Here is an 18,334-nt window from a genome sequence, read left to right as displayed (position 1 = left end):
CTACAAGAAGCAAAAAGAGGAATAAATCTTGTTTCTATGCCTCAAACATGATTTAAAACTATACTTTAAACTCCCTTAAGTACACATCACTCATAAAAACAGCCACACTGTATTTCTTTAACTGCTGCCTGAGTCATAGCAGCCCTTCCCCCTCAGATCCCCAGCAAAGAAGCAGCAGTGGGTCAGCAGAAGCAATAGCAGACCCAAGGGCGAGCATCATTATAACATGGCTGTGGTAATTAGAAGGACCACTGAACCGTTGGTTAAACTGAAGTAATGTGCTTTATCTGCTCTAAAAAGGAACAGAGGATAAGGTTCACACTGACTCCCCTGAGCTCTTTTCCATAACACTGAACTTGTCATGAAGGTGTAGCTGGTTACAACTAATAGCTGTGGCTCTTCAGATGAGTTGCAGTAAAAACTACGCACAGTTCAGGACTCACTCAGGATTACAAATCTCCCTTTAGTCAGCAGCAGCTTCAATAGACTATTGCTGCTGTCTGGTAGGCGTGAATCAAGTCTTCTGAGTAATAACATAAACCATGTTTACATATGTTCGTGAAGGTCTATGGTGCAAAAGAGGCCATTTTGCCCAAGTCAAAGGAAGAATTGTATTTTAACAGAGTGACAAGTCTGAGCTTATGACAGCTCAGTCTATAGATAGATTTGTTGTGTGTGGCTTTATTGGGATTTCATTACAATCTGAGTTTGCTACAGAGTGAGATACAGAGCAAACCTTTGTGAGGCAAACTGAAAGGCCTCTTTCATAAGACTTAATTGGGAAACATTTACACTGAGATAACTTCCCATACAAATTAATACAACCTGACTCTGTCTACATCCTGCATCTGTCTTCAACCAGCTGCTGCACAACACCACAAACCACAATAAAAAACAAGCCAGACTAATTACAAGACTGACAAAGTGTGACATCAGAGTGAAACAAACCAAAAAGGTCAAGTTGTGAACCACCTCTGTGTCTTAAAAAGACAGGCATTTGAACAGGAAAAGTTATTTGGAAAGTCCATGCTGAGAAAAGTCTGATGTAATTTAAGCGAGACGGTGGAGTTTTGAAAGACGCTCTCGTCCAAAACAAGCAGTACTGCAATGTTTTCTTACCAAGAAGGGCTCGGAACAACTGGCTGCCCAAGATAGCAGACACTTTGCCCACGTTGGTCTTCAAGGCCTGCTCCTCTGGACTGGTCAGGTTGGCCTGGTATTGTCTGAGCAACCCCACTGCCCTCTCTGTGTCTGCCTCACAACATAGATACATGAATCAGAACAACAGCAGCAGGAACAAATACATTCTGACACAGAAAATTAAACTGTATTCTTAAAAGCTGGGAATAAAGCGAATATATCATGTCTGAGCTTCTTTTAAATGCCACCAGAAAATATGCTAGGGTTGTATGTCAAAATTATTTGACTAACAATTTAAGTTTGTGACTAATCATCTGGTTTTGAAGATGCAAGCAAAGAGCCCATGGTGCCATCTTATAATGCTTTGTTTTGTCTACCCAACATTCTAAAACCAAAAGTAAGGACATCTAAGGAAGTGAAAAACTGCTTAGAAAGTTATACAAATAATCAGGTCACGCAATTGACAAGACATTTCAGCTCTAAAATCTAGAGAAAATAACTAATCATCTATAGCAGTCCATATTAAAAACAATATACATGGATCAGGTTAGAACCTACATCTTCATATTTTTAAAGTAGACATACTGTTATGGACAAAAATATATGATTTTATAAAACACATCATGTCATAATGAAGATTGATAATCGTCTTGTAACCAAATGTAGCTCTGCTGTCTGTTATATTCTCCTGCGGATCACATTAAAGGTATTTTTCTCTTCCAGCAGGACTGTACAGCTGGTTGTTGAACCCGGTGGGTGGTGAGGAACATAGCGCTGAGATGATGCACATCACGAAGGTAAATCTACTACTTCACACTTTCCTACCTGCAAAATGAACATTATGATCGAGAGAAAGTTGCAATTTCCAGTTACAGCAGTTTAACTTTTTCATTCCCTGAGGACCCAAAAAAAAAACTGGTTTCTCCAGGGATTACAGCTGAGGCTAGTGGGCCAGTGAAAAGCAATAACTTTGATGGAGTAATGAGCTGGCATTAACCTAAAAACTTAACTTGAACCGAGATTTACTGCACAATTTTGACACGAGGGAGATGAAGACATCACTTACCATATTTGTGCACCATGGTGTGGCCAACTCGAAAAGTCATGGAAATTATAGTTTTGTGCGTTTTTAAAGAGGAAAATGGTAGCAGCAATAGTCTCGGATAATTACACAACCAGAAGTGTCGCTCCTTCCTCACAACAAGTGAGGTCTTGAGTTTTAAATCCAGTCGTTGAACACTCCCTGTCTGCTGCAGCGGTCAGCAGCGGGATCCACACCCACCCACTGAGGTTAAGATGTGACAAGAAGAGACTGTTTACTTCATGTCAACTTTCCAGAAGTTTTGGGCATAACGGCTCCAGAGCGTGTTTCTCCTCCCCTCATACATGCCTCGCCTTCGTGGAAAAAGGCCATTTTGCGCAACCTTTCTTTCTTTCTTTCTTTCTTTCTTTCTTTCTTTGTCCACTGTAGCACTGGTGTGAACACATTTAAATAATGACACCTGCAGATAGCCTAATTTACTATATTGCGTACTTTTAGTGAAGTTGCATGTTATTCATGGTTATTTTATTTTCTCTGGTCAGCATAAACTCGCTTCTTTCCCAATTTCTTTGCAGGGTGCGCCATCTTGTGGTGTGCCTACGTGGTGCTAGCAAATCACAGTTTAAAGGGGAGCTCCGAAGATTTTACATTCAGCCTGGTTAGCTCCGCTGACAAAAATAAAGAAGCAGACCAACATCGTGTAGGGCTGAAGACTGCACGTTTGAAAATAGAAAAAAAAAAATCTGGGGGTGTTTGAAAAAGGTGAGCTTACCGCAGCTCTGTGGCCGGCTGTTCATCTCTGCTAGCAGCAATAGCGGCTTGAGGCTACATTAGCCGCTGCTAGCATAGCACACCTTGAACCAACCAACTGTCAGCGGTCCGGTTGCATTGTGGGTAATGTAGGCGTCAAGTTTAGACTTAACCTGCCTTGGGGCTACAGAAAGTCATTTTATTTTAGACCATGGACCCAGTAGATTGTAGTAGTAAATTTAAAATTCTGGTAATTTTTTAGATGATAATAGCTATGATAATCTTTAAATAGCGCTGAAATAATTTTGCTGGTGGGAGGAAATGGAACGAAGTGTTTTTTGAGGTACGTTGATGCCATATTTTGACAATGGAAAATAAACAGACTTGTTTTGTAAGAATACACATACACATTATTATTTATTATTGTTGTTGTTGCTGTTGTGTTGTTGTTGTTGTTGTTGTTGTTGTTCTAGTAGTAGTAGTAGTATTTGTTTGTTTGTTTGTGTTTTTCTGTTAAAATATAAGAGTAGGACTTGTGATGTCTCCTGATGAGGAGAAAGAAGCCCATGGTCATTAATGATTTATGATTTTCAAATCTCTAGCATTGCTAATGTGAATTTTCTTGTAAATTATGCATACCATCATGTAGTACCGTGGCATACTAACTACCAGTGGTAAAAAGCATTATTTTCTGACTAAAATGTTAACAAGTTGACTTTATCTTAAGCTTATACACTATGGCATGTAATCTTACTGTAGTACTACATAGCTAGCTTAACTTAATCTATGGCAGACAAAGTATCCCTTTTACTAATGTGACAGTATTTTCTCTTTGGAATTTAAATATCAATGATTATAAAGTTATATTAAAGTTATAATGGCTCTTCTGTTTGTCCAAGGCCAATCAAATCATAAATAACTGACAAAATTAATTCTTATCCATCAGTTATGTTGCAGTTTAAGTAAGAACTATGTCAACATTTCAAAATAAAGTTAATCATCTCTATAAGCAAAACATTATTATTGTTCAAATTACTCCTGAGATTCTGTTAAATATAAATTACATCAACTGGTGCACATACAGGACCTTTGTACAGACCTTTTCTTTCCAAAAACTCAATCCACCAGTGTGTGAGAGTTTTTTTTCTTCCTGTGTGAATAACTGTTGGTCACTGTTTAAAAGAACAGTGAGAACTATGAACCAAGTGAGCTTAAAATAATACTTGGCCATGCGTTTCTGATTGAGAAAAAGAGGTGCTGCAGCATTTTGTGGTTTTAACTGTCCTAAAGAAATATTTTTTGAACATAAGAAAATATTAAAGGGAGACTTCAGCTTTTAATAATATGATGGAAGTAGCAACAGTTTTATTGAAATTAAAATTAAATCTACAACACAAGAAAATCTACAAAAGCAAACCTGTTTCAACTCTTCTTGAATGCACATATATCTGCAATGAAATCCTATGATGAAACATTTATATCCTGATTGGAGTGGTCTCTTTCTGGACAAAAAATGTTCGTATGCATTGGGCATCAGAGGTCACTGAATGGTTAAGACCTTCACAATTACCAGATCTCAGCCGAGTTGAACACCTATGAGAAATTTTCGACCAGGTCAAGCATCGTAATAAAAGCCACTTTTTGTTGATTTTTTTCCTTTAATTTGTCACCTGTCTGGACTTAAACTAAATTGGCCATTCAGACTGAGTGGTAAGAGTGTTTTTAAGGACAGCGAGGCCATACTGCTCGTTTGCATTTCCTATCTTAATGTAAAGGTAAAGTGCAGAATATATGATGCCTAGCTTCACCAGCTGAAGTGTCGTCTTCCTGAAGGTTTACACAGAATGAGAAACCAGAAAATGTCACCTCCTGTTCATCTTCAGCACTGCACTTTTACAGAAGACTGCAGTAAAGGGTGAAAGACACGGACACAGCGTAGTGTAAAAAATAGTTTTAGTGTTTATGGCTCAGATTACAGACTAATCTTTTCTGCATTAATGACACGATGATTCATTGCTTTCAAATGGAAAAACACTGAAATGAAAAGAAAGGAATTGCATATATACAGTGTACGGTATACAATCAGACTGTCAAAAGCAGTGTATTTCAGTAGGAACAGAAGAACAATCATACAGAAAAACCCTGTGAGAGATGAACCCGGTTAACAAAAAAACAAAAGAAACTGACGTCCAGTAATGTCGTAGTGATATTTGATTCACATCTTATTATGTTCAGAACATTTTAATGTTGATGGCTTTAAAAGTTCACATTAACTTGCTTTCTTCCTGATTCAGGTCCAAATCAAATCTGCACCGGACAGAAACGGATGAATGACAGTTTCAGGGTCACAGCCTCTGATGTCCGTCGAACTGCCCAGTGGGTAAGAAAGGATGCAGTTCTTTCTCATTCCAGGATGAAGGGTTGTTTCTTTGCATCTCTGTCACAAGTCAAGAAAAGGCATAAATAATGATTAATTGATGAGTTACAAACTATTTAGAATAACCTTTGATTTGCCTGGTTGTGAAAAAAAACTTGTGCTTTTTATTTTTTTTAAATAAAAAGGATTTTTTTCTAGAAGTCTTAATCTTCAGTATTAATGTAGAAAATAATACAAATAAATAAAATACACTGAATGAAAAGGTGTGTCCAAACTTTTAACTTGTAGTGTACATATTGGTAGCTCGTATTTCTACTATAATTACTATCATTGTGTTAATCACAGGTAAAACTATTCCATAGTAAATAGTTTTGTCAATAAAGAGAAAGTTATCTGCAGTTATTTTCATCACTAATTAATTGCTTGATTCATTTCTATCGTCTTAAAGATCCAGTGTGTACGATTTAGGTGGATCTATTGGAAGAAATGGAACGCAGGTTTCATAAGTATCCAATAAAATCATCTGTAACTAAAAATCAGTTTTCATTACCTTAGAGTGAGCCCTTCATATCTACATAGGAAATGCATATTCTTCCACAGAGTCCACCATGTCTCTACAGGTGGCCCATTGTGTATAAATCAAACAGTGGCTCATGAGTTAGCCGTCTGCATTTTTTTTATTTTTTTGATATAATTAGAAACCACTGTTGGTTTTCCTCAGTAGGCATCCTTCCGTCTTTAGAGACGATGGAGTAGTTCCAATAAGTGTCGGTTTATCACTTGCGTGAGTGGCTGTAGAGTCCCACTCGCGAGTGGCAGTCCCGGTGGCACTTGGCACAGACAAAGGATGATGCTTCCTGATTTCTCTGGCGTTCCTTTTGCCTAGAACATTTTTAGCCTGTTTTTGCCTTTTGCGGGTGTTTTTGGCCCACTCTTCGAATCAGAAGTCTACTCTCCACGCACCCAGTGGAGCAGGTAAGCCATGGCGGAACAGCACCTAACTGGCTGGGGGCTGCCCAGCTTGAGGCGGGCGGTAGCTGTTCAGTGAGACTACGATGGTCTCTCCCACCGACGGAGATGGCCCCTGGCGCCCAATTCCTTCGCCAATCAATTGGGCTTATAACCGGTGACTGCACAACTCCCGTGTTTTGTCGTCACATATCAGTGACGCTGGAGTGTCCTCTCCAGTGGAACTACGTAGCCTGGGCAAGGTATATGGGAGACGAGCTGTTGTCCAGGCAGCAAGCCCCCCCTCTCCACGCTGCCAGCGGATCCAAGCGAACAACAGGTGTCGATACAGCTTGGACATCAACAGTGTCGCAGGAGTTGCCGGAGTGACGTTGAATGTCAAACCGCCTTCGGGACTCCAACTCCTGATTTTCTGTCGGGGTTTACTTCCCTAGCCTTTCCCTCGAGTGGGTAAACCGCAAGGCAGCGGTGGTTTTAAATCAGAGTTATCCTTCTCCTAGATGAGCAGCCTGCCAAGGTTTACGAGCCCCATCTGCCCGAAGCAACTGGTTTTAAGGCGCCAGTGATCCGCCTGAATCGCCCTCTCTTGTCAGTGAAAACAGGTCCGCCGTGCTTAGAAACTAAGCCACTCGTGAAGGCCACGAGTAGGACTTTCTTGTCAGAGGCTATGAATTTGAGCATGCCTTGGGAGCATTTTGTAGGAAAAAGGGTGCTTACCCCTTGTTCCACCCCCGGCAATGTGACAACCCATTTGGTTTTCCTGCACACCTGAGAAGGGAGATGTGAGGGTGGTTGCAACCTGCAACTCCACCACTAGATGGCACAAAATCCTAAACACTGGTCCTTTAACAGTTAACTGATTAGCCATGCAAAATAAACTGCAAGTTAATCAATAATTATAACTATTATCATTTGCACCCCAGGTGTTAGCATGTTAAAATGTAAACTTACAGTACCTTCTCTGCGACAGCAGCGGTGTGTTTTCCTGTTAGAAACAGTGAGGTCTATGAATCAGTCTGTTAACTTTCATGAGCATTTTTATACAGCAAACGTTAATTTAGCTTACCAATGAAAGATGCAGATTCCAATCATTATCAGAATAGATGCAATATCCACTGAAATCCATATTATTGTGTATCTGTGATGAGGCTGAAACACAAAAAAACATGGCCATACGGTCAAAATGCATAGCCCGCACACGCAGGTACTAACCCCTAAACAAAACCTTGAAGTAATAGTATTTAATGCTGGATAATGGCTCACCAGGACCCAGTCAGGCTGGTGCACATCTTTCAGGAGGTGGCAGGAGTTGGTAGTGACAGAGCTGGCTCCTACACACCACAGCAGAGAGAACAGCCAGCGCTCATTAACCACCCACAGGTTCACTGTGACATTATTCCTCCGAAGTTCACTGTCAAACACAAACATAATTTGAAACAGAACGTAGAACAAATAGGGCTTTTCCAGATTATAGTGTAGGTAAAGGAAGAGACAAACAATCTGAATATAGGAATCAAAATGTCTAAATATTTGTGTATGATTATCTGGAAGTTGGTATCTGTATGTGTGAATGCAAATGCAAACAACTTTTTTATCTATCATTTTTGCATTTGTTTAAATACCACAATCAATAAGAAATAAGTTGTGCCAAAAATGAGTATGCATACATGCACTGTCACATATGTGTTACCAGTGTTAATGTATTCATTTGTTCTACTCACGAATAAGTTTAATAAATAAGACTGAGACAGCAGCAGAGCTCCATGTACAGTGAATTCATTTAGCTCCCAGTGCCGATCGTCAGCCAATTCATAAAACATGTTGCTACACTTCGGTTATTTTTATTTTATGGTCGATCTGCTCATCCATTTAACAACACTCCTGGGCTGGTATTTGAATCTCCTTCCCCGGAGGCCGATCCTCCATGTTAAGCAGTAGCACTGTGTCTCAGCATGCTACAAAAACATTTTTAATAAACACACTACTGTTCATGCCCTCTAGCACCAACACTTAGATAATCCGGGTAAATTGTGTTGCCCATTTGTTTTTGTTACCTGATTTTTTTCGTACTCAGACTGCTGTACTTCACATTTAGGTGACTTCCCGATTTATTAAGCATATCCTTTTTGTTGTCGTAGACCTGGGTGAAGCCCGGTGCTGCCATGTTTACATATTCTCTTTCTCGAGGAGGAAGCCAGAGAACCTGTGAGAAACAAAAATTCTTAAAAATGTCCTTTATCATGAAATATCTCAATCAAAATCCACGTAAGGGGTAAGAAGCTGACTTACCAGGCTCGGGTCAATGCCAGACTTTAAGATGGTGTCCACTGTGTCCACTGTGTCATTCTCCAGGTTGGAACTTTTTAGATCAAATATCACTGAGATGTTGTGCTGCTTAGCGAGGTTAAGGAGCTGAAGTAAGGAGGGAATAGTCTGATTTCTGGCTGTTTCCTTCTCCTCTTCCGAGAGCTGGGACACTGAGCGGAAGGGATCTGTCTGGAAAGTCAAACAAGTCATTTATCTGTCGCACACTGTATGATAACATGTCTTTAGACATGAATATGCAACATTACAGGTTTCATCAGACTGTTAAAGTGGCTGCATTTTGTCAGTCAGATATAGGTCGCTTTTATTTATGTATGATGTCCATCTGTGATGATTTTCTCACTACTACTCACCAATCTAAGGTGAAGAAAATCACTCAATGTCATTTACTGTTAAATCATGTTTAATCCTGCCTGCATGCTGGGGATAATTTATAGTTAACATTAAGGGATCCTGTTTTGCTTAAATGTATGCAGCTGTCTCTCTTTTAAGATGCTCATATAGATCCTACTGCTATCTGATGTTGCAGGTTTTTTAATATATTCAGAAGAAAGTTTCCCACAAACAGTTGGAAGCAACAAACTAAACTTTCCCTCCTATGAGCATTTTTTAAAAGCCCACATTACATTCATATTGGTGAGTCTTATTAGTCTGACCTGTTCTGTCTTCACCACTGTAAAGTTTTATTCTGATGGACATTTCAGTGTCAGTGTGAAACTTCAGGGCAAAGTGAATGAGAATCACGCACACGCTGTGCCCTGTGAGGACCTTTGTGATGTTTTTGGACCAATATTAATGCTGGAATGTAAAAAAAAAAAAACTTTCCTCCATCACTTTATACAACTTAAATTACCATCACTTGTGCATGCCTGTCTGGTAATGTGACTGAATGCAGTTCAAACTTGTGCCGTGCTGTAAAGTGATATGCAAATGACACTAGATCCAACCAAGTAACATTTCAAAGGAAATTTACAAGGGTGCTCGTTCAGACAATGTAGCCAGCGCTTGCAGTCAGATTAACAGAAAGGAGTGCATGCATATGAACATGTATGAGCAAATGTTTGGACAAGCACATATAGAAGCACAGGTCTCACCTTTAGGAACCATTCACCTGCATTCAGACTCTGCAGTTCCTCCAAGGTCAGGTCAGTGCTGTGGTTGAATTTCTTTTTGGGAAACTTCTCTTTAACATTCGTTGTTCGCAGCAAGAACTCAGACTTATTGTCATGCATCAAGAAGGGAATTCTGTCTTTACTAAAAATCAGGAAGACAAAATAGGATGGACAAAATATTTCATATTTGACTCAATTGCTTTTAAAAGTCATGTCTGCAGTTACTTTTATCACAAAAACACAATGCATTTAGTCTTAAGGCCTAAAAAAGACAAGCTGGGATCATTTATCTGCAGAACCAGTTTTTAAGAAGAATATGAAGGTTGTTTGGCTCCATGGTTGTTTGCCAACAGTCTTTGTTTTGACTTCGTTGGACCGAACCAAAACTTCATGGAGTTTTATTGCCATCAACTGTTGATTAAACACTGGTGGTAACAGAAATACTGCACTGAAAGAAGACTGCTTTAGCAGTGGCAGCGCTAAAGCTGTGGAATCACTCATCTTTCAGTGCTCCATTGACACTTGAAAAATCTCAAGATGTACATGTTTTCGGCGGATTTTGGTTGATAGAAGTTGTCTTAATAATTTAATATTATATATTTATTGGATTTTGCTCCTTAAATGGATTTCCTTCTTGCTTTGTTGCACATATTTTGTTGTTGTTACCCATTTTCTTTAAAACATGTACAGGATTTTGATCATCTCTGCTCGCTTTAAATGTGCTGCATAAACACATATAATTAAATTTTTATCTGTGCACATGCTTGAAATATCATCAGAATTGAAACTGACACTTAAAATCTTATCTCTAGTGCCCCTGAATTAAATTATGCAAATGCTTTCACTCTTCAACCCAGTCACGAAAAAAAAGTAGCTGACGACTCCTAAACTTGAGCCCATTTTCACCGTACCTGAGCTGCACGTCTGTTTCAAAGGCTGTCACGTTGCACGCGATGCTCCTGTGGAAGGACATCATGGTGTTCTCTGGAGCCAGCTGAACACAGCGAGGACAGATGGGTGAGACACACTCATGTGCTTAAGTGCCCTGACTACCCTAAAGCTGCGTGAACACACACAACCCCAGCGCACGGTGTTAAATGGAGCTTATTGGTGACCCAGCAGCAAAACACACTAACAAGGGCAAAGCAGAACGGCACATGGGGCCCTCACATGACTGGACATTTGCTCACACCTGAGCCAGGGGTAGAGCCTTTGCTCCACTGTGGAGCAGTGAAAGTAATTACATTTAAACCAAATATCACTGTAAACAAAATCTAGCATTGTTGCATAACGCATTTTGCATAACAGGAAAATAAGGATCTTTGAGTGGATTTTAGGAGTTGATTTTTCTGTTGGTTGGTTTACAAATTAAAGGAGTAGTTTAACAAGTTCTATGCTCATTTACTTTCTTGCCAAGATTAAGATGAAAAAAAAATCGTCATTCTTGTATCTTAGCGGTGAACATCAAGTGAAACTGAAGTGTAGAACCTATAAATTGTGGACTGGATTATTTCATGGCTAGGAGGACCGAGAGAGCAAATAGTTCTCAAAATGTTGAGCTGACCCTTTAAACAAGCTGCCACCTGCCCTCCAGTGATGTACCTGCTCAGCCACCGCCCTGGCAGCCCTTTCTAAAGATTCACAAATGACAAATACGCTATACAAAATGAGTTTGTTTTTCTTTAAGGCGTCGTCAAGTAAAACACAATGCTCACCATTGGAGCGCCTCTGTGGCCAATGAGTTTTGGCTTTTCAGGCAGATCTTTCGGATCTATTAGACAAGGAGACCGGATGAACAGGGGACACAGGAAGATGGCTGCTGACACCACGAGAAATACCACCGCAATCAGGAACTTGTGACCTGGAGAAAACAATACCCAAACAAAGGTCTTTAGTGGTTGACACTGATGTCAATCCTGTACAGTCCCCTGTAAGTCCCTTCCCTCCCCGTCTTTGGGGTTTTCCAATGATGTACCAGACTCTTTCCTTTTATCTATTCTGTTATTTTTTTTGTCTAGCTTGTTTTTAAAAAGATGATCCTGTATTTACCAGGGGAAAGTCCCATTCAGAGACAACACTGCTCTTTCAGGGAGTCCTGGGAAAGATGAGCAGCAACATAGGATGAAATGTTTTACATGCGAGTACAAACTGAGATAATTAACGCCCCAATAAACACATCAACACAGACATTTTAGATCTTTAGATAGGAATTCTTAGATTTGATTTGATTTATCTTTGTTCGTTATTGTAATTCAATTTTGTCTTTCCAGCTACATTCCGATTTTAAGTCGGAGATCAAGATATTTTAATCTTATCTTGTAAAAACTGTCAAAACTAGATAAACCTCAATTTCGAAACTGACTAAAGAAAAAATAGGGAGTGCTGCACTGAGTCCAGGAAAATAAAGTTGGTAGTTTAAAAGTGAAGAAAATACAATGTCAGGTGCTCTTCAAAGATCAGGCCATTAGTCAGAAAAGATGGGGGAAAAAAAGTCTTTTCCAATTTTTATGAGGGGAAGTCCTTAGTATTGTCCTAAACGTATCTATCCTTATTAAACATCTTCAGATAGACTTTTAACTGGATACCAATAAGAATGTTTTGTTTGTCTTAAATCATTGATTATACATTGAACAGAAATATGAATGCAGCCTGAAAATGATCTCCTTTTCTAACTTAGAGAAACTGTTCAAAATCTAATTTCTTGGATTCTAGTCAGAACAGGGTTACATTTCCATCCACAGCATGTTTGTGCACAAAAAGTTATTGAACTAGTGGAAAACTACCAACCGTTAAGTTAATTCACACGCTGTCAGATGTGGCTTCGTAGGACAAGGATCAGGTTCAGAGACACGCCTCTGACCAGTGACTATTAAGGCCCATCTGAATATGCAGCTTTAGTCAAATGACTCAATGCCACAGATAACAAAAAAAGACAAGAATGGGAAATACTGGATTCTGGTAGGTCAGTTAGGGTTGTAACCAGACGCATGAATGTCCACAACTCCACCATTTGAAATCAGTCCACACAGCAGTGGCTGAACGAGTCTGACAATGTGATTCACTCCCCCAAAATATAAACAATAACTTTCTCACACAACTCATGAAAGGTGGGACAGCGTTACACATCAAGATGTTCGTTGCAGATGTGTGACTCATTACTGACTTGTGATTTCTGATCTATGACTCCACTCTCAATCTGCCCATCATAGTTTTCAATACAGTGCGTACTTGGTTGTTTACTGACATCTATGCTGTTGTGAGATGTTAGATTTATGCCCCTGTATTCAAAAGAATGGGTAGAATTGAATAAAATATCACATGCTGTTTAACATTTCTATTTTGTTCTATATATCATGTCTGGTAAAAATGCTGTGTCTATACTCAGTGTTATGACTGCTTGTGACTCATGACCATGTGTTGTCTTACATGGCGTGTGACACAAACCTATTTTGGCCCTGTGGAAGCCCTGGAAGACGAATGAGCTCAGCAGAGTCAACGCTCCAACGGCACCAAACTGTAAGAAAGGACCAGTGGCCTGCCAAGACACATCAAAGGCACATCACGTTCTCGCACAACTGAGAACCACATTAACAAAAAGCAAACATTTACACCCTCATTATGTGTGTTTGTGCTCTCGCTGTACCTGCAGTGAAAGAAGAACAGCTGGCCATTCTTGAGCCCACTTCACACTGATTCCTGTGACCCCGAAAGTGAGGAATATGACACCGAAAAATAAGAAGATCTGTGCAGAGGTAAAGCAAATATGACGTTCAGTGACTTGAGCAAGTAGGTGACGCATATTTGGAAAAGCGTTTGACAGTTACTACCTTGTGCAGCCAGTGTAAGTCGAGTTGTTCTCCTAAGGCAACTTGGAACAGCGCAAAGAGCTGTAACCGACAATTGTAAAAACATGAAACTGAAACTATGGCTTCTAGACACTTGTTCTGAACCTGTTACAGTATTTGGTTTTGTGGTATTAGATCAGGCTCAACAAAGACTTTTTTTTTTTTGAAGATTTTCCTCACCAGCAGCAGAACACAGTAGCTGGTGAACACAGCAGAAATGATGATCAGCACCATGAACCAGTTCACCCACCGTTTGAGCTGTGTGAACCCCTGCCTGAGAATGGAACAAAAGCGAGTTTCACAGGGTTAGCAGGATAAAGGGAACAGATAAGGGCAGAAAGAGAATAAAACAAAGCAAAAGGGAGGATTCTGTTTGTGGGATCACTCACCAGTTGACGTCCTCACGGTCGTTAAAAGTGACCAGACAAATGTACATCCAACACAGGGAGAGCAGGGACATCAACGTGACCACTGAGAACCAGCAGCACCCACACTGAAATGAAATGAAACAGGTGAAATATTGTTTATTTTTTTTAACATTTCAAGGGTTTCATAATTCTGAGAAATATGATAGGAATCATTTCTGTGTTCTCTGCAGGTGAAAGCATGTGTTTTGTTGTGTGAACAGATGCCAAAGTGAATGTGATTTGAGAAAACAATGGAACAAATCCAACATTTCTTCATAGTTTGTTTTGTGACCTGAACTGAGCCGTGACGCCTCAGCACACAAGGTTTCTTCATGCTTTTATACCGTCAACAGCACACCTCCACTTTGCACCAACCTCTCATTTGTGTATTTTTTTCTGCATGTGCAAAATTATAGACCACCATCATCCTCCTCCCCCTGTTTAATCCTGTTCCAGATAAGTCCTTAACAAGCCTGTTAGGACCTGTGAGGGTTTTCTTTGAAACTTCCTTGGCACACAAACATTTTCTGCACTTTACTCATTGCTTTATTTACAGTGTTTTTGTTTGCTATCATCACATGTTAATAGCTTTCTTCTTCTTAACAAAAGTATCAATTTTAATTCAATCACAGGACCCATTGCAGAACTTCAAAATATTTTATATTTTGAATCAGTCAGGTGGAATGTTAATCCCTGATTACGGGGATTTGTAAATGTTTTCCTCAGTGGAAGTACAAAGCAACGGAATAACAAGAATCAGTGAAGCATTCAGAGACACATTATTCATTAAAGATCACATATTCCTGTGCATGAAGAAAATGAGAACATCTGAGACTACTGAGGCTTAATTTTACACATAAATGTGGCTAAAAATACTCACTTTTCTCTTACTTTTACTTGAATCCCCCCAGTTGCAGCTGTACAAGCCCCTGCAGCAAAATCTGCAGCAGCTGTTGTTGTGAGACATCACTTCTTCTCCTCATTCACAGTGCAGTAATTGCAGATACTGGACACCTGATACCTGCAACTTGAAGAAGGATGCAGGAAACCCTGATGTGAAGCGTTCTCAGGATGTAGAGGAGAGGTCCGGTCTCATTCACCCTCCTGAACCTATATGGAGCATTAGAGGTGGGAAAAAAGGACGAATGTGACAGAGAGCAAATGGGGAGGAAAGGGGGGGAGTTTCTTTGAGTATTTAAGGCAATCCCGGCTCAATAAGTGCCTCAATAGAGCCTGTGTGCAAAGGGAGCACAGCCACTGGCAGCACTTACAATGGCCAGCACCATGGGGCATTGAGAGCAGCACACAGAGCGGCCTGAGAGTGAAGTCACACTATTGGAGCCTTTGCAGCCCAATCAGACACAGTGACAGGCACAGCCACGCACTGAGAGCAGCAGGAGGAAATACACTGCTTGTAAATTCAGAACAACATATTAACAGAGGGAGAAAAAAAAAACCTTTGGATAGACTGGAGTGTGAAGGGCTTTGGATTGCTAGACACTTTTGTTTCGACATGTGCAACAGACCAGAACACAGGTCAGGGCATGATTTCAGGCAGCATGCTGGTGCACATCTTTCTTTGTCGTGCCAAGTTTCGTCCCACTTTGCTGGAAAAGACATGGGAAAATCTGCACATTATTTGTCACCCACCGACGAGACACATTGAGCAATGAAGGTCTCTGTTGTGAAAAGGCTCTTTACGACCAACAGTTTTCCCGTCGGACTTGATTTTACTTGGGGATTTGCCAGCTATCTCTTCGCTTAGATTGTTCTCTTTTATTCCTTTGTTAAAGCAATCAGGTTGACAAACAAGTTCAGATTTCGGGCATAAGTTCTGAACATCAATCATGTTAAGATGACACTTCACTATCACCACTCCAAATAAGTCTTTAGAAGGAAATGACATCCTAGTAACATGTTTGTAGGATATTAGAGCTAAAAGAAACATGTTTGTGCAGGCCCTCAGGCCTAAGTGTCACAGGTGTGAAACTTAAGGCACCTTGTTTCACTGTACACACTTACCAGGAAGTTATAAACATGAGCTGAAAGTTGAGAAATAACCGTAATACGCGATTAACCGCACTGACAACTGTTGTCAAGATGGCAGAATTCAACAAAAGTGTCCAAATTATAACCAAAGAACAATTAAATACCTCCTCATGCTTGTGTGCCTCCCAACAGTGTCCTTTCTGTGTGGCTGTCAAACATGGTAGCTGGAAGACACGGCTGTTTATTATTTAATGATATTTTAATTGCTGCTCTCACCGCATACAGAGCGCCACCTCAAAGCTGAAACATATTATTTCCCACTGCGGGTAAATCCTCATAAAATAAATGCACAGTGCTCACTGGTACGTGGATTCTGCAGCAGATTTACTGATAACACTCTGACACACCTCACCAATTAGTTCATCCACCTGGCCTTTATCACTTGATGCTGGCTGACAATGTAAACTGTAATTATAGGCAGAAATATGTAGTGGGTGTACTAATCTGATCCAATCAAACTTTCTTAAGCGACCAGTGATACGGTGGTGACAGATTGACAGAGTGAAGTGTTAAAGCAAAGTCACATCTCACTGATTTTATCATTATGCTGGCGATAAGCTTCAGCATCCTCTGGGCCAAGAATTGTGTCACACTGCTGTGACCTTCCTCGAGCTTTCCCGGCCCAACAAACACTTCCTTCTTTGGTTTTTTAAAAAATTACCAAGAAAGAAATTGTCAAAACAATAAGTCAGCTTCAAAAGCTCTTAACCACTTGATAGCCAATAACAATCCTTGTTTTGATCAAAAATTGCAAACAGAATACCCACAAAACCAGTATTTAAAACAAAATGTGAGCCAACATTGTGCAACATGTTGGCAACTCCTGGTGTGTGTTTTTTTTTTCTTTGCATAGGCTTGTGGTCGATCTAGTTTTATGGCGAAACAGAAAAAGTTGTGTGAAAGAATATTTTTTTTAATTTGAAATGATTCTGTTCTCACAGTTTTTTCTTGTACATCTCTTACAGGATTAGGAGCTGCATTGGAGGGATTTTTTTCTTCTTGTTTAGGAGAATCTCTCAATACCACACAGAGTCATTAAATTAAAAAATGAACTGTTTTCAGTTCTGTATATTTTTTTAAAAAACAAAGCACAAAAGAACACAATAAACTACGATGTAAAGAGGTGCCGAACTGGCTTCTTTAGTGTGATTTCCATGTGACTACAATAACAAAACCATTAAGCTTCAGCCTGTCAGCTTTAAGCCAAAATGTCCAAGCAGAAAATGTCCAGAGGGATTTCTGCATTAATCATTTAATCCTTTGCATCAGGGGGACAAAACCAATTACATCACTTACCAGTGTGTCCTGGAGAACAAGGTACCGCAAAGATGTGATTCTTCTTTTTAAAACATACCTGTGCACAAAAAAGAGAGTATTTTTCTTCATTTCTTTTTTCTTTCTATCTATCTATCTATCTATCTATCATCTATCTATCTATCATCTATCAAACCAAGAGGGACTCACCACGAACCAAACTGGGTCTTTAAATGATGCAGTGAACTCTCTTCTTGCTCTGTTTGCCTCCACTCTGCCCTCCTCTCATCCTTTTCACATGCACTGAGTCCGTGAACTGACTGTGAATGGATTGACATTAATGAAGGCGGGTGAGGAGGTTTAGCCCAACAGAAAGGGAGGGAGGATCCCGAGCCTCTTTTCACTCATGTAATCAGACGGGAGAAACTTGCAGCTCACAGGTAGAAATATTTTGGCACAGTGCACCAGCGGTTGATAGGTTTGAGCTTGTGGGAAGAGAAAATAATTCTGTTCCTCTAGGTGGCTTCAATTTAAATCCATTAAGTAACTACCATCCAAAATAGATGCTTAATTGGTTTTACTGATGATGAAACTGATCATCAAAACTTATCCAAGACCTTTTTTTAAATATAAATTCGAGCTGATTCAGATTTTTTTAAAGTTTGAAATGTTTTTTCTATTATTTCTACAGAAAAGTTTTAAAAAGGTGAATATTCCTCTGAGTTTCTGCAGATTCTACTCCATCTTGGTTTGCTGTAGAGTGCATCAACAACACGCTAACGTGCATAATTTTGCATCCAACAGGTTATAGTCTGTGAAATCTGCATACCTAATGTTTTAATCTGTCAAAAGTGATCATACGTAAACAAGAAAAACTGCAAAAATAGACTTTTCTTTCAGTTGTGATCAAATAAAGAACTGAAATCTGACTAAAGCACAGTTAAATTCGCATCTTGGTTCTTTTTCTGCAGCTTGTTAGCTCCCCTTGACTTGAATCATTGTATTTCTATGCTGTGCAACTTTAGGTAAAAGTACACAATCTAATAAAGAAATGTGCCATGACG

General features: G+C 39.7%; 2 protein-coding genes and 1 long non-coding RNA gene across 10 annotated transcripts in view; 1 reads left to right on the top strand and 2 right to left on the bottom strand.

Annotated features, from left to right (window-relative positions):
• The window catches only part of dlg3 (discs, large homolog 3 (Drosophila)), a 92,416-nt gene extending 89,972 nt beyond the window's left edge, over positions 1-2,444 (bottom strand). The window contains exons 1-2 of one of the 7 annotated variants that reach the window (XM_051954927.1): positions 2,207-2,444; positions 1,120-1,251 (exon numbers count right to left, since the gene is read on the bottom strand). In XM_051954927.1, the coding sequence (XP_051810887.1) occupies positions 1,120-1,251; positions 2,207-2,246 (172 nt within the window). In that variant the 5' untranslated portion in view covers positions 2,247-2,444. The remainder of the gene's footprint in view (positions 1-1,119; positions 1,252-2,206) is intronic. The other 6 variants (XM_051954929.1, XM_051954930.1, XM_051954932.1 and 3 more) reach the window with 6 other exon arrangements.
• A 2,424-nt stretch (positions 2,445-4,868) lies between these two features.
• On the bottom strand, positions 4,869-17,609 carry gdpd2 (glycerophosphodiester phosphodiesterase domain containing 2). 2 transcript variants are annotated; one of them, XM_022219905.2, is made up of 17 exons: positions 17,481-17,609; positions 17,313-17,370; positions 14,848-15,077; positions 13,950-14,053; positions 13,741-13,834; positions 13,543-13,602; positions 13,359-13,457; positions 13,160-13,250; positions 11,431-11,576; positions 10,627-10,709; positions 9,698-9,857; positions 8,568-8,774; positions 8,333-8,481; positions 7,542-7,689; positions 7,345-7,427; positions 7,230-7,263; positions 4,869-5,369 (listed from the first exon to the last, which is right to left on the bottom strand). In XM_022219905.2, the coding sequence occupies exons 3-17, from the start codon at positions 14,932-14,934 to the stop codon at positions 5,223-5,225; spliced, it is 1,692 nt and encodes a 563-aa protein (XP_022075597.1). In that variant the 5' UTR covers positions 14,935-15,077; positions 17,313-17,370; positions 17,481-17,609; the 3' UTR covers positions 4,869-5,222. The 2 variants fall into 2 exon arrangements, with proteins under 2 accessions (XP_022075597.1, XP_022075598.1); XM_022219906.2 differs by having other exon boundaries at positions 7,235-7,263.
• On the top strand, positions 14,959-17,140 carry LOC127535879 (uncharacterized). Its single transcript, XR_007944760.1, has 2 exons — positions 14,959-15,095; positions 16,982-17,140. It is a non-coding gene; the product is annotated as an uncharacterized LOC127535879 (long non-coding RNA).
• Positions 17,610-18,334: the final 725 nt, after the last annotated feature.

The sequence above is a fragment of the Acanthochromis polyacanthus genome, chromosome 10, assembly GCF_021347895.1.
Source record: "Acanthochromis polyacanthus isolate Apoly-LR-REF ecotype Palm Island chromosome 10, KAUST_Apoly_ChrSc, whole genome shotgun sequence".
In the NCBI taxonomy this organism is placed as follows: Eukaryota; Metazoa; Chordata; class Actinopteri; family Pomacentridae; genus Acanthochromis; species Acanthochromis polyacanthus.
This window is presented reverse-complemented; position numbering and strand designations above follow the sequence as displayed.

Bases quoted from the DNA above. Each gene is read 5' to 3' on its own strand.
- gdpd2 (XM_022219905.2), bottom strand. From the start codon at position 14,934: ATGTCTCACAACAACAGCTGCTGCAGATTTTGCTGCAGGGGCTTGTAC. The intron at 10,710-11,430 runs GTGAGCATTGTG...CGCTGTGTTCAG, and splicing joins GCCACAGAGGCGCTCCAATG to CTGGCTCCAGAGAACACCAT. The intron at 7,690-8,332 runs GTAACAAAAACA...TGTGTTTGACAG, and splicing joins CTGAGTACGAAAAAAATCAG to TGAACTTCGGAGGAATAATG.